Consider the following 24,792-nt stretch of genomic DNA (forward strand, 5'->3'; position numbering starts at 1 on the left):
CTTTGTAAGTAGCCTCACCAGTTCTGCTTGACCCTCTAGTGTTCCTTTAACTGAGAGGGTAAAGACCCTTTGGGGTGTATGCTGAACTGGTGGCATGTTTTCTTGAACAAATTCTATTACCACGAATACTGTTGAGTATATATTTATCATTCGTGATAGACCTCCATGCTTCCACAAACAGGTGCAATCTCCCCCCTGTTAGTATAGATCCCCCACTTTTTATATGCTGGTAGGAACCAGGCCCACCTACCTCCATGGTTATGGGTGTGTTCCCTTCTTCTGTTTCTTCGTTTGACCTTGTGCTGTCGGATGTGCTGCTGGTTGGGGGCAGCGCATTTTCCATGGGGTCCGCTCTGGGCCCTGGCCTAAAAAAGCCTTTCGGGGATGCGGACCCCGAGCTGTCACCAGTCCCATGAGGTTGCATCGCTGGTGGATGCGGTGGGGTACTGCGCATCTGGGTTTTGTGGGGCTCGTCCGGGGCTGCCCTCATGGGCCAAATGTTTTGGACTCTAAGGTCCTTTACTTTTTTTAGACAGATCCTTTCGGAGCAGGATCTGTGGCTCTGAGGCCGGTGTTTTGCACAATCCTGCAAATTTGGGGTTGAGGGCAGGTCTTATCTCCTTACGGAGGTTGTTTATCTCGTATTGGGTGTTGCACAGCAGAGCTAATGTGTCTTGCTGGTTTGTGGTCATGTCCACCCCATCCACGGAACGAGCATAAGATATAATGGCTGACGTCAGGAGTCTGAGAATACGCTGTAATTTCAATTCTTGATTGCGGATTTTCTGCCCAACGTACCCCCAGATTTGGCTGTTAACGGCCGGCACGTTGAGCGAAACGCAGTTTTCTGGGGCCGAATATAGCTCTAGTGCCTCATTGACTACCTGCTCTTGTAGGGGTTTGAAGGACAGGTAGTCTATGCTGGCCGCCAGTTTTGGCTCTAATGGCCATTCTGCTCGTGGTGTAGCCACGTAGCGGTTGACCACACCCAGCAGCTCTTCCTGGTCCTGTACCCCAAGCGTACTCCTGACATCTTTGGCCAGTGACCCCTGTTCTTGACCAGCCCAGCCCTGGTCGCCAATGCTGCCCTCGGCTGAGGGAGAAGCGATGGCCAGTGCCTCCCTTGGCGAGACTGATGCCAAAGCAAGTCTCGCTCATTTGCTCCATGGTCGTCCATGCGGCTCAGGCGGCTGTCTCTGCCGCTCTCGGGCGGTGAGACTTCCTCGTTGGAGTTGTCGGATGTTACTGGCCGGTTGGTCTTCCGTCTCGATTTACCTCCAGTCCACTGCTCAGGCTGCGCTAACGGTACTGGGCTCGGCTCGGTATCAGAAATTGTGGACCGCAGCGTGTGCGGTCCTGCCGCCTCTCGCCCCCACTGATGGAACGCTCCTCTGTTGGAGTTGAACGGGGGACGGTCTTTTTTGCTTGTCTTGCCTTGTTCATTTTTCCCAGTTGTCTCGACCTGGTGTACACAAAGCAAAACAAAGTTTTCTAATATGACTTCAGAGTAAACTTACCTGACGGTCCGTCTTTTTTAAGGCTGTAGCGGGAGTACTCCCGTTCATCGCTGTTGCACTGCGTGAACGCTCATGTCGCGCATGCGTGCTGGACGGGTTCTTCACGTAGTCACTCACGTGACTCCAAAGTAAAATTACCAATTTACTCTATTTTTCATATGATATCAGAAACTAACCAAATTTCGAACTGTTTTTCAAAAGAGAAAAAATAACCGGGTCTCTGGGTTGTATCTGATGTCATAAGCCGGAGGATGGAGTTTGATTAGTTATGGGCCCAATGTATTAAATTTTTCTAAATAACTCTTGCAATTGATTCATCAAAATTAGTTCAAACATCCTACTCCATTCTGCCTCTTTCTTTCTTCTTCCCTTTAATCTCCACAGTTTTTTTTAAAAGGCTTTGTATCAAAATAAATGCAACCACATGCTTTCCATTTAGAATGTGTGGTCCCAGAGCATTATATTACATGCTGAGTTCTGACACCAACATTTGTTGCTTTGCTACGGGCAGTCAAGAACAAAACTGCAGGGGGGGAAGATTTAATGGGAACCTGAGGGGTAACATTTTCATACCGAGAGTGGTGGGTGCATGGAACGAGCTACCAAAGGAGGTGGTTGAGGCAGGTATTATCGCAACGTTTAAGAAACATTTAGACAGGTACATGACTAGGACAAGTTTAGGGGGAAATGGACCAAATGCAGGTATGTGGGACAAATGTTGATGGGTCATGTTGGCCGGTGTGGGCAAGGTGGGTCGAATGGCCTGTTTCCACACTGTATGAGTTAAGGGTCGAGGACAAATATATTCAGCACATTAGGCAGGAAATGGTGTTGGGTAGACTGATGGGACTGAAGGCTGATAAATCCACAGGGCCTGATGGTCTGCATCCCAGGGTACTTAAGGAAGTGGCTGGAGTCAATTATAAAAGATGAAATAGCGGCACATTTTGATAGCAGTAACAGGAGCAGTAGCAGTAACTAGGAAAATGGACAAGGGAGAGCCAGTGGATGTAGAGTACCTGGACTTTCAGAAAACATTTGATAAGGTCCCACATCGGAGATTAGTGGGCAAAATTAGGGCACATGGTATTGGGGGTAGAGTGCTGACATGGATCGAAAATTGGTTGGCTGACAGGAAACAAAGAGTAGGGATTAACGGGTCCCTTTCAGAATAGCAGGCAGTGACTAGTGGGGTACCGCAAGGCTTGGTGCTAGGACCACAGCTATTTACAATATACATCAATGATTTGGATGAAGGAATTCAAAGTAACATTAGCAAATTTGCAGATGACACAAAGCTGGGCGGCAGTGTGAACTGTGAGGAGGATGCTATGAGAATGCAGGGTGACTTGTACAGGTTGGGTGAGTGGGCAGATGCATGGCAGATGGAGTTTAATGTGGATAAATGTGAGGTTATCCACTTTAGTATCAAAAACAGGAATGCAGATTACTATCTAACTATGTAAAGTTGGGAAAAGGGAAAGTACAACGGGATCTGGGGGTCCTTGTTCATCAGTCAATGAAAGTAAGCATGCAGGTACAGCAGGCAGTGAAGAAAGCGAATGGCATGTTGGCCTTTATAACAAGAGGAGTTGAGTATAGGAGCAAAGAGGTCCTTCTGCAGTTGTACAGGGCCCTAGTGAGACCACACCTGGAGTATTGTGTACAGTTTTGGTCCCTTAATTTGAGGAAGGACATTCTTGCTATTGAGGGGGTGCAGCGTAGGTTTACAAGGTTAATTCCCGGGATGGCGGGATTGTCATATGCTGGGAGAATGGAGCAGCTGGGCTTGTACACTCTGGAGTTTAGAAGGATGAGAGGAGATCTTACTGAAACATGTAAGATTGTTAAGGGTTTGGACGCGCTAGAGGCAGGAAACATGTTTCCGATGTTAGGGGAGTCCAGAACCAGGGGCCACAGTTTAAGAATAAGGGGTAAGCCATTTCGAACAGAGATGTTTACAAGAATGATCCCAGGAATGAGTGGCTTAGCCTATGATGAGTGTTTGTCAGCACTGGGCCTGTACTCACTGGAGTTTAGAAGGTTTAGGGGGGACCACTCATTGAAACGTACAGAATAGTGAAAGGCATAGGTAGAGTGGATGTGGAAAGGATATTTCCACTGGTGGGAGAGTCTAGGACCAGAGGACATAGCCTCAGAATTAAAGGGCGCTCATTTAGCAAGGAGGTGAGGATGAAAGTCTTTAGTCAGAGGGTAGATAATTTGTGGAACTCGTTGCCACAGAGGGCCGTGGAGGCCAAGTCAGTGGATATTTTTAAGGCAGAGATAGACAAATTCTTGATTAGAACGGGTGTCAGGGGTTATGGGGAGATGGCAGGAAAATGGGATTAGGCGGCAGAGATCAGCCGTGATTGAATAGCGGTGTGGACTCGATGGGCCGAATGGCCTAATTCTACTCCTATAACTTGTGTACTTGTGAAGGGATAAATCATATTGTTGACTGATTTCTGTGACTCTTGGTGCCCTGGTGACAATGCCTTTCATCTGTTAATCAGGATGTTACTGGCCGAATAACAACAGACCATCACCGGGAGCAGCTGTGGTTGGCGAATGAGGGTCAAGTCATCCGTCTGCAAGCATGTGCAAGAGGCTACCTTGCCAGAAAAGCTTACAGTGAGCGGCTGAACTACCTCCACAAACAGGAACCTTCAACCATCCGTCTACAGGTGTGGATGGACTTGTATTACATAGAAGAATACATTGCTATAAATTTACTTTTAATTCCTATTAGACCAAGTGCAGACCCGTTGGGTCTGTTCCGCCAACGTGTGGTAGTGGGGGAGGGGAGGGGGGGGGGGGTGGCATGCAGCGTCACACACACTAACTACCCCCCTTGTTATTATATTAATATCATTAATTTGCTCCTTTTACCCCCCATAACCGCCCTATCCACTGATGCATAGCCCCCAACTCGCAGGCACGTCTGGAGAGGGGGGGGGGGGGGGGTAGAGAGTGAGGGCAGAGCGAGAATGGGAGAGACAGCGACAGAAGGGCAAGAGACAGAGGGAAGGGGGGGATGGTGTGGAGAGGAGGAGGAGATGGAGGGTGGGGGGGGGGGGGGGGGGGGGGAGGGAAGGGGGGGGAGGAGGGGAGCAAGGGGAGGGGAGGGGGAGAGGTGGGGGTAGAGAGGGAGGGAAGGGGGGGAGGTGGGGGGGGGGAGGGTGGCAAGGGGGGGGAGAGGGGAGGGGGAGGGGAGAGGGGGGGGGGGGGGGGGGAGGGAGAGAAAGGGGAGAGAGGGAGGAAGAGAGAGAGGGGGAGGGGGGGGGGAGAGAGGGAGAGAGGGGGGAGAGAGTGGGGGTAAAGAGAGAGAGGGAGGAGAGAGAAGGAGAGAGAGAGGGAGAGAGAAATGGAGAGAGAAGCAGAGAGAGAGAGAGAGAGAGGGAGAGAGAGAGAGAGAGGGAGAGAGAGAGAGAGAGAGAGAGAGAGAGAGAGAGAGAGAGAGAGAGAGAGAGAGGAGAGAGCGAGGGGATAGGCGAGGCATGGAGAGCGATCAGAGGATGGGTGAAAAGCAGCGGGGAACCAGCCAATCGTGACTTCCGCCAGCGTGACAGAGCCAGGCCGGGCTGGGGGGAGACAGATGATTGTCCCCTGTGATGGGGAGAGAGGAGAGGGGAGAGAGGGAGGAAGGAGAGGGGAGGAGGTAAGAAGATCAGTGGTGGTGGGGGGGGGGTGCCGAATGAAGAGAGAGAGAGAAGCGGCTTCTGACTCTGGAAACCCACAGCTGGAATAAGCGCGCGGGGCTTCACGAGCTGTGCCTAACAGTGATGAGCAGATTCAGCGCCTGATCCTATAGCGGAGCAGAGCTGTAGAATATTTGTTAATTCCCGGGATGGCGGGACTGTCATATGCTGAGACAATGGAGCAGCTGGGCTTGTACACTCAGGAGTTTAGTAGGATGAGAGGAAATCTCAATGAAACATTTAAGATTGTTAAGGGTTTGGACACGCTAGAGGCAGGAAAGATGTTCCCGATGTTGGGGGAGTCCAGAACCGGGGGTCACAGTTTAAGAATAAGGAGTAAGCCATTTAGAACGGAGATGAGGAAACATTTTTTCTCACAGGGAGTGGTGAGTCTGTGGAATTCTCTGCCTCAGAGGGCGGTGGAGGCGGGTTCGCTGGATGCTTTCAAGAGAGAGCTGGTTAGGGCTCTTAAAAATAGCAGAGTTGGGGGATATGGGGAGAAGGCAGGAATAGGGTACTGATTGGGGATGATCAGCCATGATCACATTGAATGGCGGCGCTGACTCGATGGGCCGAATGGCCTACTCCTGCACTTATGGTCTATTGGCTATTGTCTACTGATTTGGGTGGGGGAGGGATAGAGAGAGAGGAAATGCCGGGGCTACCTGAAGTTAGAGAAATCAATATTCATACCGCTGGGCTGTAAGCTGCCCAAACAAAATATGAGGTGCGTTTCCTCCAATTTGCATTTGGCCTCACTCTGACAATGGAGGAGACCGAGGACAGAAAGTTCTGTGTAGGAATGGGGAGGAGAATTAAAGTGTCCAGCAACCGGGAGATCAGGTTGGTTCAGGCGGGCTGAGCAAAGGTGTTCTGCTAAACGATAGTTTCTACATACATCTGTCTGAGTATCACAAATTTTCAAACAAAGGGTAAAGTATGATACATTTTATCATATATGAGGATTAATATCCAAATCATTCTTTCTCCTTTGTTTTAAAATTTGTGAAGCTCAGACAGTCCACTAAGATTATTTCTGGTGCGCTAAAAGCGCAGCACATATGAAATTGTAAGAAATGGTGTCTGGAAAATGGTGTAAATTATTTTTTAAATCTTTCCCATATTTTCTTTTGTATAGTCATCTTGGAAAGGGTACAAACAGAGGAAGTCTTACAAGGGCAGGTTAAGAGTCCTGCAAGATAACGTTGCAACTATCACTAAGGTAATGTTATTCCTTATCATAGGTTTGAAGTCAAGTCAAGTTTATTCGTCACATACACATACGAGATGTGCAGTGAAATGAAAAGTGGCAATGCTCGTGGACTTTGTGCAAAAAGACAAACAAACAAACAACAAACTCCAAACTGAATGGAACAGAATCACATATTCTTTTACATATTAAATATTGTGGGAGGAAGGAAAAAGGGGAAAAACCGGCAATTTAAAACAACAGTAGAGTGGTACAGTAAAGTTAGTCCCTGGTGAGATAGGAGTTTACAGTCCTAATTGCCTCTGGGAAGAAACTCCTTCTCAACCTCTCCGTTCTCACAGCATGGCAACGGAAGCGTTTGCCTGACCTAGCAGCTGGAACCGTCCGTTGCTGGGGTGGAAGGGGTCTCCCATGATCTTATTGGCTCTGGAGTTACACCATCTGATGTATAAATCCTGCAGGGGGGCGAGTGAAGTTCCCATAGTGCGTTCGGACGAACGCACCACTCTCTGCAGAGCCTTCTTGTCCTGGGCAGAGCAATTCCCAAACCAAATCGTGATATTTCCGGACAAGATACTTTCCACAGCCGCTGAGTAGAAGCACTGGAGGATCCTCAGAGACACTCTGAATTTCCTCAATTGCCTGAGGTGGTAAAAGCTCTGTCTTGCCTTACTCATGAGTGCTGCAGCGTGTGATGTCCATGTCATATCCTCAGAGATGTGGACTCCTAGGTATTTAAAACAGATTTAAATATTAAAAAGTTTATATGGGAGACCGTTTTGAATGATAGGAACTTTATATTTGTTATTATATACCTGTAAATAACCACCACGATGCAACTGATAAGGAAATTGAGAAGCAGAACCCAGTTAAAGATTACACCCTGAACTCTATAGGCCTGTAATCCATGTGTGCTGTTTTCTACAGATCCAGTCTTTTGTAAGGATGTGGAAAGCAAGAAGAGCATATCGTACGCGTTGTCAGTACTTCAAAGATCATGTGAGTTGAACTTACACTTTTTCAGGAACAGAACACAAATTGCTGGTGGAATTAAGTGGGTCAGGAAGCATCTGTGGAGGGAATGGACTGACGACATTTTGGGTCGAGGACATTCTTCAGATTTTTCTTTTTTAACAACACTGCTTAGTCTGTGGTGCGACTGGGAACTAGTTTTGTGAAGCAGTCTCCTTGATAATTATAGACAAAAATAACTAGTACAAGTAATCCTTACTTCCCCTCTCTCTCCGCCCCTCCTCCACCCAAGTTGTTGATTCTCATTGTCTGTAACTAGTTTTCACCTAGCTCATTGCTAACAATGGCCTGTGACCTTTGTCATTGTTGCATTTTTGCAAATTGTTCATTTATTTGTTTTATATCTCTTGTTTCCCTTTCCCCTGACTCTGTCTCGACCAGAAACTTCACCTATTCCCTTTTCTCCAGAGATGCTGCCTGACCTGCCGAGTTACTCCAGCTTTTTGTGTCTTCGGATTAAATCAGCTCTTCCTTCCTATACACTCCTTGATAATTATCCCTTTGCTCTAGTGTTGTTTCTCACAGCGAATACAAGTTTTCAGCTTATCTAAAATACGTCAAAAGGAACAAAAAATGGCTGCTTTTATGTTTTATTTAATTTATGGGCCCAGTTCTAAAATAAGATAAGAATTGGACTACATTGCCTGCTTGACTGAGGGTAGAATGCTTTGTACATGTGTCAGAGGTTGTGGGGAGAAGGCAGGAGAATGTGGTTAGGAGAGATCGATCAGCCATGATTGAATGGCGGAGTCGACTTGATGGGCCAAATGTCCTAATTCTACTCCTATCACGTATGATCTTATGAATGAAGTAGGATGTGAAGCAAGACATTTATTAAAGCACTTTTCAACAAATGATTGTCAACGAGACAATAAATAGGCCACAGCTGGAGGGATTTGCTGAATTAATATGACCATTTTGAATGAGTATATCAAATATGGTAGCAGTAACGTTTTCCTTAGGAACTTTGGCCCAATGTGCCCATGCTGACCAACATGTCCCATCTACACTAGCCTCATCTGTCCACGTTTGGCTTGTATCCCTCTAAACCTGTCCTATCCATCCATGTACCTGTCTAGATATTTCTTGAATTATGTGATAGTACCTGCCTCAACTACCTACTCTGGCAGCTTGTTCCAAATGTCTACCACCCTTTGTGTTGGGGGGGAAAAAAGTTGACCCTCAGGTTCCTATTAAATCCCCCCCCTCACCTTAAACCTATGTCCTCTGATTTTCGATTCCCTGCTCTGGGTAAAAGGCTGTATTTATCCCATCTATTCCTCTCATGATCTTATACACCTCTATAAGGTCACCCCTCATTCTCATGTGCTCCAAGACATTGAGTCCTAGCCTGCTCACTGTATCTCTGTGTACCTGGTGGTTCTGTCTGCCAGGTGCTGTTTGCCATCTCACCAAATGGGGGTGATGTAACATCAGACAGTAGACAGTCAGAATGGGACAATGGTGGTGTGTGTGTGTGTGTGTGGGGATCGGTTAGTGTGTGTGTGGGGGGGGGGGTGTAGTGTGTGTGTGTTGGTTAGTGTCTATGTGGGGGGGGTGTGGGGGGGTAGTGTGTGTGGTGGAGGGGGTGGTTAGTGTGTGTGAGGGGGGTGGTTAGTGTGTGTGTGTGGGGGTGGTTAGTGTGTGTGTGGGGGTTGGCTAGTGTGTGTGTGGGGGGTTGGTTGGTTAGTGTGTGTGTGTGTGGGGGTTGGTTAGTGTGTGTGTGGGGGGGTGGTTAGTGTGTGTGTGGGGGTTGGTTAGTGTGTGTGTGTGGGGGGTTGGTTAGTGTGTGTGTGGGGGTGGTTTGTGTGTGTGTGTATATGGGGGGGTATGTGTGTGTATGTGTGGGTGTGTGTATATGTGCGTGTGTGTCTGTGTATGTGGTGTGTGTGTGTGTGTGGGGGGGGTGGCTAGTGTGTGTGTGGGGGTTGGCTAGTGTGTGTGTGTGTGTGTGGGGTGTTGTAGTGTGTGTGTGGGGTGTGTGTGGGGGGGGGGTGTGTGTGGGGGTTGGTTAGTGTGTGTGTGTGGTGTGTGGGGGTTGGGTAGTGTGTGTGTGTGGGGGTTGGTTAGTGTGTGTGTGTGTGTGGGGGTTGGTTGGGTGTGTGTGTGTGGGGGTTGGTTAGTGTGTGTGTGTGTGGGGTTGGTTAGTGTGTGTGTGTGTGGGTTGGCTAGTGTGTGTGTGTGGGGTGGGTTTGGTTAGTGTGTGTGTGTGGGGGTGTGGTTAGTGTGTGTGTGTGGGGGGGGGTGGGGGAGAGTGAGTGTGTGGGGGTGTTGTGTGTGTGTGTGTGTGGGGGGTTGGGTGTGTGTGTGTGTGTGTGTGTGTGTGTGTGTGTGTGTGTGTGTGTGGGTTGGTGTGTGTGTGTGTGTGTTGTGTGTGTGTGGTTAGTGTGTGTGTGTGTGTGTGTGTGTGTGTGTGTGTGTGTGTGTGTGTGTGTGTGTGTGTGTGTGTGTGTGTGTGTGTGTGTGTGTGGTTAGTGTGTGTGTGTGTGTGTGTGTGGGTTGGTGTGTGTGTGTGTGTGTGTGTGTGTGTGTGTGTGTGTGTGTGTGTGTGTGTGTGTGTGTGTGTGTGTGTGTGTGTGTGTGTGTGTGTGTGTGTGTGTGTGTGTGTGTGGGTGGTGTGTGTGTGTGTGTTTGTGTGTGTGTGTGTGTGTGTGTTGGTTAGTGTGTGTGTGTGTGGTTGGTTAGTGTGTGTGTGTGTGTGTGTCTGTGTGTGTGTGTGTGTGTGTGTGTGTGTGTGGTTGGTGTGTGTGTGTGTGTGGGGGTTGGTTAGTGTGTGTGTGGAGGTTGGTTAGTGTGTGTGGGGGGGTTGGTTAGTGGTGTGTGGTGTGTGGGTGGTTAGTGGTGTGTGTGGTGTGTGTGGGGGTTGGCTAGTGTGTGTGTGGGGGTTGGTGTGTGTGTGTGTGTGGTGGGTGGTTAGTGTGTGTGTGTGGTGGGTGGTTAGTGTGTGTGTGTGGGGGGTGGTTAGTGTGTGTGTGTGGGGGGGGTGGCTAGTGTGTGTGTGTGGGGGTGTGGTTAGTGTGTGTGGGGGGTTGGTGGGTGTGTGTGTGTTGTGTGTGTGGGGGTTGGTTAGTGTGTGTGGGGGGTTGGTTAGTGTGGTTAGTGTGTGTGTGTGTGGGGGTAGGTTAGTGGGTGTGTGTGTGTGTGTGGTTTGGTGAGTGCGTGTGTGTGGGGGTTGGCTAGTGTGTGTGTGTGTGGGGTTGGTTAGTGTGTGTGTGGGGGTTGGTTAGTGTGTGTGTGTGTGGGGTGGGGGTGTTGGTTAGTGTGTGTGTGGGGGGGTTGGTTAGTGTGTGTGTGTGTGTGTGGGGTGCTGGTTAGTGTGTGTGTGCGTGTGTGGTAGGTTGGTTAGTGTGTGTGTGTGTGTGGGGTTGGTTAGTGTGTGTGTGGGGGGGGTGGTTAGTGTGTGTGTGTGGGGGTTGGCTAGTGTGTGTGTGGGGGTTGGTTAGTGTGTGTGTGTGACGCTACAGGCCGCGCCCTCCCCCCGCAACCGCCCGTTGAGGGAACAGGTCGCAACGAGTCCCAATTGGTCTACTTTATATTAAAAATATCGTCATATTTGTTGCTGGAAAGTTGTGCATTTGGAGCAGTTTGATTTATAACAATGAATGTCGCAAATAAAATGTTCTTCTTGCTCCCAGACGCCAGAAATCATTAAAATTCAAGCATACCTCCGAGCAAACAAAGCTAAAGATGACTACAAAACGTTGAGTGAGTATTTAAATATTAGCCCTTGCTGTTGACATTTTCATAGCTGAATGTAAATCCCAACCATTCTATGAATCAACATGACATCTGACTGCTGCTCATTTTTCTCTTCATCACCTCACTTTGCAGATCACCTATTGCAATGTAATTGAGATAGCAGATGTAGGAATCTTGAACAAAAAACCTAAGTGCTGGCAGGGGTGGAGAACCTTTCCAAGGAGGAATGCCTCATTAAGTTAGCTGTAATCTAATAAGGCTGCATCCAAGAAACTTCAAAGATATAATTCAAAATGTACATTATTTTGTTCAAATAGCCCTCACGACTTACTAATGTTTTAATTGTGGCTGTCAGTCGGGGAGAATTAACATAGAAACAAAGTAAATAGGTGCAGGAGTAGGCCATTCGGCCCTTCGAGCCTGCACTGCCATTCAATATGATCATGGCTGATCATCCAACTCAGTATCCTGTACCTGCCTTCTCTCCATACCCCCTGATCCCTTTAGCTACAAGGGCTACATCTAACTCCCTCTTAAATATAGCAAATGAACTGGCCTCAACTACCTTCTGTGGCAGAGAATTCCAGAAATTCACCACTCTCTGTGTGAAAAATGTTTTTCTCATCTCAGTCCTAAAAGATTTCCCCCTTATCCTTAAACTGTGACCTCTTGTTCTGGACTTCCCCAACGTCGGGAACAATCTTCCTGCATCTAGCCTGTCCAACCCCTTAAGTATTTTGTAAGTGTAAGAATTATTTAGTTGAATCTTCTTTTACTCTTTGGTATTTTAAATACGTTCATTTTACGATTAAAATAAAAATAATAAAAGATGAACAAAAACATATTATTAATAATAATAATAAAAATATTTGTTCTACAAAATTTGGATTCATTCAAAGGGCTGCACTTAATGGCTTAGAAGGCCGCAGGTTCCCCACCCCTGAGGAACTCGGAGTGTCAGACAGCATCTGAGGAGGAAAATGGACAGACATCACTTTGTGTTGGGATCCTTCTTCAGACTGTTGGAGTATAAACAATAGACAATAGGTGCAGGAGTAAGTCATTCGGACCTTCGAGCCAGCACCGCCATTCACTGTGATCATGGCTGATCATCCACAATCAGTACCCCGTTCCTGCCTTCTCCCCATATCCCCTGGCTCTGCTATCTTTAAGAGGGGAGAAAGCTGTTAAAGGGAGATAGGGATGATGCAGTCATAGGCAAGTGATAGGTGGATATATGTGACGGGGCGGTTAATGGCCTATGAGTGGAGATAATGACCATCATTTGCTCCACCTATCTGCCGATCACCCCCTCCCCCCCCCCCCCCCGGATCCATCTCTCTCACTTGCCAGGATTTGTGTCACCCTTACCCCTCTTTTCCAGCTTTCTCTCCCTTACCGCATGAGGCTGAAGAAAGGGTCCAACCTGAAATGTCGGCAGGCCATTTACCTCCACAGACGCTGTCTGGCCTGCTGAGTTTAGTTTAGTTTAGAGGTACAGCGTGGAAATAGACTCTTCAGCCCACAGGGTCCATGCCAAACAGCGATCACCCATACACTAGTCTATCCTACATTCTAGAGACAATTTACAGAAGCCAATTAACCTACAAACCTGTACGATCTTTGGAATGTGGGAGGAAACTGGATCACCAGGGGAAAACCCACGCAGGTCACGGGGGGGGTGGAAACGTACAAACTGCGTGCAGGCAGCATCCGTAGTCGGGATCGAACCCGGGTCTCTGGCACTGTAAGGCAGCAACTCTACCATTGCACCACCGTGCCGTCAAAAGTTTTTATAACCTCTATTATTTCCTTTACTTGGTCACAGAACTGATCTTTGTGCACTTTAGTCATTATTTGAAAATGTAGTTCATTTTATTGACATTGCATCAAATTCATCTTCAGATTTCCAGAAGTGTGTGTATCACATTACATTGCCATTGTGTTGAATGTTTCGCCAATAGCATGCTACATATTTTTTCTGTGACATTGGTTGAGCCATTGGCAATTTGCCCATTTCACCGGTAGTTTTTGGAGCTGCGTTCACTGAGCATATTATTCTTGATCATTTGGTACCGTCTGTAAATTTGATTGATTTATATCGATTTTTGTACTCTTAAGTTCCACAGCAGGGGTGTCAAACTCATTTTAGGTCACGGGCAAAATGCAACTTCATGCACACGCGAACGCAGCCCGATCCGGCACCGGGGACCGCTGCAGCCTGCTCTGGCATTGGGGAAATCATCCCGCGGGCCGGTCGACCCCTTCACGGGCCGCATCTGGGCCGCGAATTTGACACCCCTGTCCTACAGTGTAAATACAAATGGTGCCTTGCAGTGTGAAAAATATACATCTTCTAGATGTATAGCTGGGACGCATCCTCAGTGATGTGATCTGGGGTCGTCGGGTCTATTTCGGGTCTCATAACATCAGACACCCTCGCCCAGGCGACCCAGCTAGGCCTGATCAGGCCCCGACTTACATCCCAGCAGCAACCGCCCACGGATCAGCCATCTTGATAACCACTCTGCAGGGGTTGGGAGATTCTAGTGCGTGGAGGGACTGGGCTCTGTGGGGTGAGTCCTGGCTGGACTCCTCCTGCATCTCACCAGGTTCAAGGCCTGTGCGCTGCACCTCTTTCTCCTTCTCCAAGCATTTCTTTCTCGCCTGATGGATGTTTAGGCCACGGTTGCTCTTTTGGCACTTAACTAAGTACCCTTGAATACTGAACACTTATGGTGACATACTTTCTGCCAACTTTATCCTGACTGATTCAAAAAATACAATTCCACCTGAAAGGCTGAGCAATATTTTTGATAGACATCGATGAAGTCATTGAATTTGCTTGATAATTTTAATAATTTCCTCAAAAATGACTTTAACTGGTAACTGAGTCCGAAGAAGGGTCCCAACACAAAATGTCCATGAGTCTGTAGGCTCCCCGCTTGACATGCCACCTATCCATGTTCCCTAGAGATGCTGCCTGACCAGGGACCAATTTAAAGGGATTTCTTCAGTCACGGGCAAAATGCCATAGGCAATCTGTGGAATTCTTTGCCATAGAAGGCTGTGGGGACCACGTCAAAGGATATTTTAAAGGCAGAGATAGATAGGTCCTTGATTAGCATGGGTGTCTGGGGTTATGGGACAAAGGCAGGAGAATGGGGTTGAGAAGGAAAGCTAGATCAGCCATGATTGAATGGTGGAGAATGGTGAACTCAATGGGTCGAATGGCCTCATTCTGCTCCTATTACATGAACTTGAACAGGTACTTTAGATCTGTCTTCACTAAGGAGGACACAAACAATCTTCCTGATATAGTAGTGGCCAGAGGATCTGGGGTGACAGAGGAACTGAAGGAAATCCACATTAGGCAGGAAATGGTGTTGGATAGACTGATGGGACTGAAGGCTGATAAATCTCCAGGACCTGATGGTCTGCATCCCAGGGTACTTAAGGAAGTGGCTCTAGAAATCGTGGATGCATTGGTGATAATTTTCCACTGTTCTATAGACTCAGGATCAGTTCCTGGGGATTGGAGGGTAGCTAATGTTATCCCACTTTTTAAGAAAGGCGGGAGAGAGAAAACGGGAAATTATAGACCAGTTAGTCTGACATCGGTGGTGGGGAAGATGCTGGAGTCAATCATAAAAGATAAGGTAGCCGAACATTTGGATAGCAGTAACAGGATCGGTCCGAGTCAGCATGGATTTATGAAGGGGAAATCATGCTTGACTAATCTTCTGGAATTTTTTGATGTAACTAGGAAAATGGACAAGGGAGAGCCAGTGGGTGTAGTGTACGTGGACTTTCAGCAAACATTTGATAAGGTCCCACATAGGAGATTAGTGGGCAAAATTAGGGCACTTGGTATTGGGGGTAGAGTGCTGACATGGATAGAGAATTGGTTGGCAGACAGGAAACAAAGAGTAGGGATTAACGGGTCCCTTTCAGAATGGGAGGCAGTGACTAGTGGGGTACCGCAAGGCTCGGTGCAGACACCACAGCTAATTACAATGATTTGGATGAAGGGATTCAAAGTAATATTAGCAAATTTGCAGAAAACACAAAGCTGGGTGGCAGTGTGAACTGTGAGGAGGATGCTATGAGAATGCAGGGTGACTTGAACAGGTTGGGGGAGTGGGCAGATGCATGGCAGATGAAGTTTAATGCGGATAAATGTGAGGTTATCCACTTTGGTAGCAAAAACAGGAAGGCAGATTACCATCTAAATGGCTACGTTGGGAAAAGAGGAAGTACAACGGGATCTGGGGTCCTTGTACATCAGTCTATGAAAGTAAGCATGCAGGTACAGCAGGCAGTGAAGAAAGCGAATGGCATGTTGGCCTTTATAACAAGAGGAGTTGAGTATAGGAGCAAAGAGGTCCTTCTGCAGTTGTACAGAGCCCTAGTGAGACCACACCTGGAGTATTGTGTGCAGTTTTGGTCCCCTAATTTGAGGAAGGACATTCTTGCTATTGAGGGCGTGCAGCGTAGGTTTACAAGATTAATTCCCGGGATGGCGGGACTGTCATATGCTAAGAGAATGGAGCGGCAGGGCTTGTACACTCTGGAGTTTAGAAGGATGAGAGAGGATCTCATTGAAACATATAAGATTGTTAAGGGCTTGGACGCGCTAGAGGCAGGAAACATGTTCCCGATGTTGGGGAAGTCCAGAACCTGGGGCCACAGTTTAAGAATAAGGAGTAAGCCATTTATAACGGAGACGAGGAAACACTTTTTCTCTCAGACAGTGGTGATTCTGTGGAATTCTCTGCCTCAGAATGTGGTGGAGGCAGATTCTCTGGATGCTTTCAAAAGAGAGCTAGATAGGGCACAAAAATAGCGGAGTCAGGGGATATGGAGAGAAGGCAGGAACGGGGTACTGATTGGGGATGATCAGCCATGATCACATTGAATGGCGGTGCTGGCTCGAAGGGCCAAATGGCCTACTCCTTCACCTATTATCTATTGTCTATTGAACTAATCCAGCACTCTTTTGTAAAGCAGCATCTGCAGTTCCCTGTTTCTCCATTTAACTGCTATTTACTCAGTTGTTCTACAAACTGTTATCATTTATTCTTATGTACCATTTATTTGGCACTGGATTTTGAGTAATTTAAGGAAAAGAAGCTTTCAAGGTTCACTAAGTCATTGGTTTGTTGTGAGTCAGTTTTGCAAGCCATGAGTACATTATTGGAGAAACTCAGCAGGTGCAGCAGCATCTATGGAGCAAAGGAAATAGGCAACGTTTCGGGCCGAAACCCTTGGTTTCGGCCTGAAACGTTGCCTATTTCCTTTGCTCCATAGATGCTGCTGCACCCGCTGAGTTTCTCCAGCTTTTTTGTGTACCTTCGATTTTCCAGCATCTCCAGTTCCTTCTTAAACTCTTAATGACTACATTATTTATATGTCCAGGAGCCAGTTCTGTCTGTGACAGAGTTAAGATCACCCAAGTATGTTTTGTTTCCTGTGAATTAGTTGAATTAGAGTCATTCTTCTGCACAAATACATATAATCAAAAGAAAAAATATTGACTTGGAATACTGGGACGTTTTAGAGGATGCCTTGTTTTTGTTGTACTTACTTTGGTGTTAACTTTATCAGTGTTGCCACTACAAGTGGATGACACTTTAAGTAGCAGGTTACTGTTGTTTGTTGAGGTTATGGACAGACTAGTTGACGTTGGGCATGGCTGTGTGGATGGCTCCTGTGTAACTACAAAGGGAGTGTAGAGATACGGCAAGGCAACATATCTTTTGGCCCTCCGAGTCCATGCTTACCAACCATCACCCATACACTAGTTCTGTGTTATCCCACTTTCGCATCCTACACACAAGGGGGCAATTTACAGACTTTAGGAAAAACAGCGTGGAAACAGGCCCTTTGGCCCACCGAGTCCACGGCGACCAGTGATCACCTCGTACACTAAAACTATCCCACAATTTCCAATTTTACAGAGGCCAATTAATGGGGGAGCTGCTGCCTAACATCTCCAGAGACTTGGGGTCAATCCTGACCATGGGTGCTGTCTGTACAGTGTTTGTACTTTAGGTTTTCTCCTAATGGGTTTTCTCCGGGTGCTCCGGTTTCCTCCCGCACTCCAAAGGCTGTACAGATTTGTAGGTTGACACAAAATGCTGGAGTAGCTCAGCGGGACAGGCAGCATCTCTGGAGAGAAGGAATGGGTGATGTTTCGCGTTAAGACTCTTCTTCAGACTGGTTAGGTTAATTGGCTTTGGTAAAGATGATATATTGTCCCTGTTGTGTAGGATAGTGCTAGTGTATGTGGTCATCGCTGGTCGGCGCGGACTTAGTGAGCCTAAGGGCCTGTTTACACGCTGTATCTCTAAAGTCTAAAGTAAAGACCAGTATTTACGATAAAATAATGACCTGATCTGTAATGATCTGACTGAAGTCATTGCAATTTGCAGTTGTATTTTAATTTTCAACTTGTCCAGTATGAGGCTACTATTTCTTTCTCTTGTATGGATCATGGTGAAGAGATTTATCTGTGGAAAATTGAAACTTGGAACTTGCATCTACAGATCCTGTATTAGAGTGCTACATGGAATGTTGGTGAATAGACAAGAGTTGCAACACAGAGCAGGGAACAGGACGTGTGTCCTGAGTCAGTTCACTGCTTCGATAAGATCTCTGCACTATGAGCCAAGTTCGTAGAGTGAGGAGACGGGGCTAAGTGAGTGTAGCTCCTTGATTGCCACCCTTTGTACTCTTTGAACAAGGCTTGAACAAGGAGCTGCTGGTATTTAGTTTAGAGATACAGCGCGGAAACAGGCGTTTCGGCCCACCAGGTCCGCGCCGACCATCGATCAATCACTAGTTCTACGTTATCCCGATTTTGCATCCAATTTACAGAATTTAATTTAATACAGAATTTAGCCAAGTTACAGAAGCCGATTCACCGACACACCCCGCACGTCTTTGGGATGTGGGAGGAAACCGGAGCACCCAGAGGAAACCCATGTGGTTACAGGGAGATCGTGCAAACTCCACCCAGACTGTAGCCATGGTCAGTCTGATCCTGGGACTCTGCCACTGTGAGGCAGTAGCTCTACCAGCAGCACCACTCTGATGGAATCTTGAGCAAAACACAATGAGCTGGAGTCACTCAGCAGGTCAGGCAGCATCTGTTCAGCAAAATACAAAGTGCTGGAGCCTGAAGAAGGATTCTGGCCTAAAACGCTGTTTGGGCATTCCCTCCTCGGATACGACCTGATCTGCTGAGTTTCTCCAGCACTTTGTGCTTTCTTCTCAGTAGGGCTCTCGATGTGTTAACCTTGCCAATCCTGAAATTTTTCTCATGGTCACCTGAAGGTGAACGTTGATCAGATTTGTGTGATACTTTCGACCAGGTCAGGCAGCTGTACCCAGTGTAACATTAGCCCGGCCCTGCAAAGCACTGGATCTTGTGCTGGCTTTTCTCAGCTGTGTTGTACTTGCCTGTCTGGCTCCAGACATGACCTTTGCTCCAGTATTTATACTTCAGAGATACAGCACGGAAACAGGCCATTCGGCCCACGGCGTCCATGCTGACATGCTATCACCTCGTACACTAGCGCTATCCTACATAGGTACACTATCCCACTAAGTACAATTTTACCAAAGCCAATTAGCATACAAACCTGTACATCTTTAGAGTGTGGGAGTTTCAGTTTAGTTTATTGTCACGTGTGGGATGAAATCCTGAGCAAAAATATCCTGAGTATTTTACACACCAGATGCAGGAAACATGTTCCTGATTTTGGGGAAGTCCAGAACCAGTGGCCACAGTTTAAAAAAAAAAGTGTAGGCCCTTTAGAACTGAGATGAGGAAGATCTTTGTCACACAGGGAGTTGTGAATTTGTGGAATTTGCTGCCTCAGAAGGCAGTGGAGGCCGATTCACTGGATGCATTCAAAAGAGAGTTATGTAGAGCTCTTGGGGCTGGTGGAATCAAAGGGTATGGGGAGAAGGCAGGAACAGGGTACTGATTGTACAGGGTACAGATGAACTGCCATGATCACATTGAATGGCGGTGCTGGCTCGAAGGGCCGAATGGCCTACTCCTGCACATTGTCCATGTATCTATATAACAGTTGACTCTCTTGACTTGATCATGAACTCTTGCTGTGATTGATTTTGCCCTTGTGATGGTGGATTGCTGATGGTTTGTTGGTCGGCTGAGTATCCCGTTGGCATTGAAGGCAAGAGTGGCACTGGCACAAATGCTGGCGAACTTCAATGATCAGGCATTTTGTTGCTTTCCAGATGACTGACTGTCTTCTATCCTGTTCTTCCTCTGCAGTCAATGCAGGTGAACCCCCATTGAATGTTGTGCGTAAGTTCGTGCACCTGCTCGACCAAAGTGACCTGGACTTCCAGGAAGAGTTGGAAGTCACAAGATTACGGGAAGAGGTTGTGACCAAAATCCGATCCAATCAGCAACTCGAGAAGGACCTCAACCTCATGGACATAAAGATTGGGCTTTTGGTGAAAAACAGGATCACGCTGCAGGTCTCTTTTCCATTTTACAGTCTTCCATGCAGTTCCTTCCAATTCCCCTTCCTGCTTCTCCATCATTCCTTGTTCTGCCGTGTCCCACTTCACCCTCCCTTCCACGGCCTCATGTCCATCCTAACATCGTTACCCTCATTTTCATTATTCCCCAGCTTTCCACACCTTGGGTGGCATAGTGGCACAGTGATAGAGATGTTGCCTTTAGAACGCTAGAGACCCAGGTTCGATCCTGACTGCGGGTGCTGTCTGTACATTCCCCCTGTGAGCGAGAGGGTTTTCCCCTGACTTCATCCCACACATCGAAAAGTACATGTGTGTAGGTTAACTGGCTTTGGTAAACATAGAAACATAGAAATTAGGTACAGGAGTAGGCCATTCGGCCCTTCGAGCCTGCACCGCCATTTAATATGATCATGGCTGATCATCCAACTAAGTATCCCGTACCTGCCTTCTCTCCATACCCTCTGATCCCCTTGGCCACAAGGGCCACATCTAACTCCCTCTTAAATATAGCCAATGAACTGGCCTCAACTACCCTCTGTGGCAGAGAGTTCCAGAGTAAAGGCTGTAAACTGTCCCTGCTCCGTAGAATAATGTTAGTGCCCGGGGATCGCTGGTTGGCGCGGACTCGGTGGGCCGAAGGGACTGTTTCCACACTATCTCTAAACTAAACCTGCACTGATTCAATCAAACTTACATTCTAATATCCCACTGGATACATCTTTAAGACATTATGAGAGGGCAAAAAAATTATCTGAGGAACTAATCAGTCCACAAGCATGCATCGAGATTCCCCAAAATCACACCTTATCTTCTGAACTCGGGTTTATCAATCATTGTGTTGAAAGCAAGCAGTGACTGGGCCACCAGTGTCGAGAATTCCAATGATTCACCGCCCAGACTGGGTGGCTGTGGGCATAGATTCAATTATTCATAGAAACATAGAAATATAGGTGCAGGAGTCGGCCATTCGGCACCGCCATTCAATATGATCATGGCTGATCATCCAAAATCAATAGCCCGTTCCTGCTTTCTCCCCCCATATCCCTTGATTCTTTTATCCCATGGAGCTAAATCTAATTCTCTCTTGATTCAACGCAAAATCATCTTTTTTTTCCTCCCCCTCCCCATTTCTTCAACAGGATGTTATTTCCCACAGTAAGAAAATGGACAAAAAGAATAAGGGCCAGGCTATGGAAGTGATTTCAGGTGACAAACAAGGGCTAAAGTCACTCAGCAAAGAGAAAAGGAAAAAACTCGAGGCTTACCAACATCTATTCTATCTGCTGCAGGTACAAGCATGCATTGTTTAAGGCAATATTTCATAATAAGCAATGTGCCGTAGGCAATGTTACATAACAGGAATTGCACAAGACTTTTGGGTTCTCGTTGCTTGTGGTGAAATTGTGTTTGGGAGACATCGTTGTTGCACTTGAACTTCCTTGTCCATTGTTCTGCTCCATCAGCTAATGCAGAAATGTGGAGGGAGGTTGCATTAGGGCCAGGTTGCACTGATCCAGGTGCACGGCTCGTGCTCAAGGCTCAGGCTGACGGTTGCAGGCATTTGTAAAACAAAGGTGGACAAAAAATGCTGGAGAAACTCAGCGGGTGAGGCAGCATCTATGGAGCAAAGGAAATAGGCAACGTTTCGGGTCGAGACCCTTCTTCAGATTTGTAAAACAAATCGTAAATTTGTTAAAGATAGATAGACACAAAATGCTGGAGTAACTAACTCAGCGGGTCGGACGGCATCTCTGAAGAAAAGGAATAGGAGACGTTTCGGGTCGAGGCCCTTCTTCAGGCCAAGACTGTTAAGCGCACGACCAAAATTTTCCACTGTCCCTCGGTACACGTGACAATAAACAAAATGAAACAAAACAAAACTAATTTGTTTCAACTCATTCTTAAAAGTAAAACTTTAAATATGTTTAAGCAAACCGTGAAGCTGCTTCTTAATTAAAATCCTACATATACACGAGGGAGGGGAGTACAAGCTTGTCGTTTTAAATTACGTTTGATAGCCCCCTTCAAGAGTAAATTATGGAGCAGAGCAAATGGTCGGATGCACGTGGAGTTGTTCTGCTGTGCATTGGTGCAGAAGTTGTACGGGCGGCATGGTGGTGCAGCGGTCGGTGCAGAAGTTGCACGTGCGGCATGGTGGCGCAGCGGTTGAGTGACAGCGCTTGTGGCGCGGGAGACCCGGATTTGATCCCGACTACCGGTGCTGCCTGTGCAGAATTTGTACGTTCTCCTCGTGGGTTTCCTCCGAGATCTGCGGTTTCCACCCACACTCCAAAGACGTACCGGTTTGTAGGTTAATTGGCTTTGGTATAAATGTAAATTGTCCCTAATGTGTGCAGGATAGCGTTAGTGCGTGGGATCGCTGGTCGGCGCGGACTCGGTGGGATGAAGGGTCCATTTCCATGCTGTATCTCTAAACTAAACTAGACTTTTAAAAATGCAGAACATGCAACTGTGTGCGGTGCAGTTAGTTGATCATTCTCTACGTACCCACCAGCCAGCTGCCAGTGCTTTGTAGCCCATTGTACAGTGCGGACCCTCGTGCCCAGTGTAAAGTATCTTGAGTGAAAGGAATTATTGATTTGTAGCACTTAACAATGTGTGATATGTGGTAAATATGAAGCAGCTTCCAATTCACTACTTGGTGGGCAGAGTAGAGGTCAAGAGACGACTTGGAGCTAAATGACAGGAGCCATTCATTCCATAAGAGGGGTAGATCAACTAGACGCACAGGGCCTTTTAACCAGAATAGTTGAATCGAGGACCAGAGGACATGGGTTTCAGGTGAGGGAGGAAATATTTAATAGGAATCTGAGGGGTAACTTTTTCACACAAAGGGTGGTGGGTGTATCGAACAAGCTGCCAGAGGAGGTAGTTACGGCTGGGGCTATCGCAACATATAAGAAACATTTAGACAGGAACATGGATTGGACAGGTTTGGAGGGATATGGGCCAAACGCAGGCAGGTGGGACTAGTGTGGGTGGGACATGCTGGCCAGTGTGGGCAAGTTGGGCCGAAGGGGCTGTTTCCATGCTGTATGACTCTTGAATCCGTCCCACAAACACGGGCATGCTGTCATTGTGTAGCTGATCACAAGACATCCTCCTGCTGTCAGCAATGCGTATGTTAGCCATGTGATTGTGTCGTGATACTGCATAAGATATTTAACCTGAATAAAACTGTGCAGATGTCAACATGGATCCAGCAAGTGAGAACCATCCATTTCCACAAAAAGGAAGCAGGTTTAAACTTTACCTTTCATTTTATCCTTGATCGGACTTTGTCGGCTTTACCTTGCACTAATCGCTACTCCCTTATCATGTATCAATACACTGTAAATGGTAGATTATAATCATGCATTGTCTTTCTGCTGACTGGTCAGCGCGCAACAAAAAGCTCGGTACACGTGACAATAAACTAAACTGAACTGAAACTGAAAGGATTTCCTCAAGTCTGAGCTGTGGTTTTAGATACAGGTCGTCCCCAGGTTTGCAGCAGGGTTCTGTTCTTGTAAACTATTTGTCGGCTGGATGTGGGATATGCAACCACGGCCATAGATCCCACATGGCAGAGGATGCCCGCTGTACACACCACCGGGTCTCCCATACATACGCTCTCGCTCAGCCCCATGCATGATCTGTACATAAATCAGCCGCTCCTAAGATGGGGATAACCAGTAACGTTGCCAAATTTGAGTAACAGAGAAACATAGAAAATAGGAGTAGGCCATTCAGCCCTTCAAGCCAGCACCGCCATTCAATGTGATCATGGCTGATCATCCAAAATCAGTAGCCCGTTCCTGCTTTCTCCACATATCCCTTGAGTCCGTTAGCCCTAAGAGCCCTAACTCTAGGCTGTTCCTACTCTATATTAGGTCATGCATGCGATGAATAGAAAACTCGTAGGCGTATGTTGATGCATATCGTTATACATAAATATGCCTGTTTTTTAATATTATTGTTTGTATGTTCTCTCCTAGACAAATCCGGCCTATTTGGCCAAATTGATCTTCCAGATGCCCCAAAACAAATCAACCAAATTTATGGATACAGTCATCTTCACCTTGTACAACTATGCTTCAAACCAGAGAGAAGAATATCTACTGTTAAAACTTTTCAAGACTGCATTGGAAGAGGAGATCAAGTATGTGGTCTAGCTAACTCAATCACTTCACCTTTGCCTCCTCTGCTGGGAGCAGTAGCTTGTGTTGGGCTGCGATTTTGTTTTCTTTTATTTTTTTATCTTCTGGGTTTTCTTTCTTTGGAATTGGGTGTATTTGGAGCTCCTTAACTTTGTATGTTACTTCATGACAGATCTAAAGTGGACCAAGTTCAGGAAATAGTCACTGGAAACCCCACGGTCATTAAAATGGTGGTCACTTTTAACCGGGGTACGCGAGGGCAAAACGCACTCAGGCAGCTGCTGGCTCCCGTCGTGAAAGAAATCATGGAAAATAAAACGCTGGCCATAAATACCAACCCAGTGGAGGTGTACAAGGCCTGGGTGAATCAGATGGAGATGCAAACTGGTGAAGCTAGGTTGGTAATAGTAATCTGCAAATTAATTTAAAGCATACGTCTGTCTGGCTGTATGTGCTAGTGTAGGGTTGCAGGAAGATTGTTCCCGATGTTATGGAAGTCCAGGACAAGGGGTCACAGCTTAAGGATAAGGGGGAAATCCTTTAAAACCGAGATGAGAAAACTTTTTTCACACAGAGAGTGTGGTGAATCTCTGGAACTCTCTGCCACAGAGGGTAATTGAGGCCAGTTCATTGGCTATATTTAAGAGGGGGTTAGATGTGGCCCGTGTGGCTAAGGGGATCAGGGGGTATGGAGAGAAGGCAGGTATGGGATACTGAGTTGGATGATCAGCCATGATCATATTGAATGGCGGTGCAGGCTCGAAGGGCCGAATGGCCTACTCCTGCACCTAATTTCTATGTTTCTATGTTTCTATGGTGGGTGTTGACTTTTGCCTTTGCTATCGTAGGCAAGCACCATTCTAGGGCAGCGTGATACTGAAGCTGGTCATGCTGAAGATGGTCGATTTGTTGAACAATTTGCGGCGACCATACTGAGGCCACGACTAGTT

The 24,792-nt window shown here is 47.0% G+C and overlaps 1 protein-coding gene across 1 annotated transcript in view; it reads left to right on the plus strand.

Moving 5' to 3' along the window:
- The window catches only part of iqgap2 (IQ motif containing GTPase activating protein 2), a 320,956-nt gene that overhangs the window by 233,685 nt on the left and 62,479 nt on the right, over positions 1-24,792 (plus strand). Inside the window, exons 19-26 of the mRNA XM_055631389.1 lie at positions 4,034-4,204; positions 6,357-6,440; positions 7,356-7,427; positions 11,096-11,165; positions 19,468-19,676; positions 20,822-20,971; positions 23,681-23,844; positions 24,015-24,239. Coding sequence (XP_055487364.1) covers positions 4,034-4,204; positions 6,357-6,440; positions 7,356-7,427; positions 11,096-11,165; positions 19,468-19,676; positions 20,822-20,971; positions 23,681-23,844; positions 24,015-24,239 — 1,145 coding nt within the window. The remainder of the gene's footprint in view (positions 1-4,033; positions 4,205-6,356; positions 6,441-7,355; positions 7,428-11,095; positions 11,166-19,467; positions 19,677-20,821; positions 20,972-23,680; positions 23,845-24,014; positions 24,240-24,792) is intronic.

Source organism: Leucoraja erinacea, chromosome 3 (assembly GCF_028641065.1).
Source record: "Leucoraja erinacea ecotype New England chromosome 3, Leri_hhj_1, whole genome shotgun sequence".
Lineage (NCBI taxonomy): Eukaryota > Metazoa > Chordata > Chondrichthyes > Rajiformes > Rajidae > Leucoraja > Leucoraja erinaceus.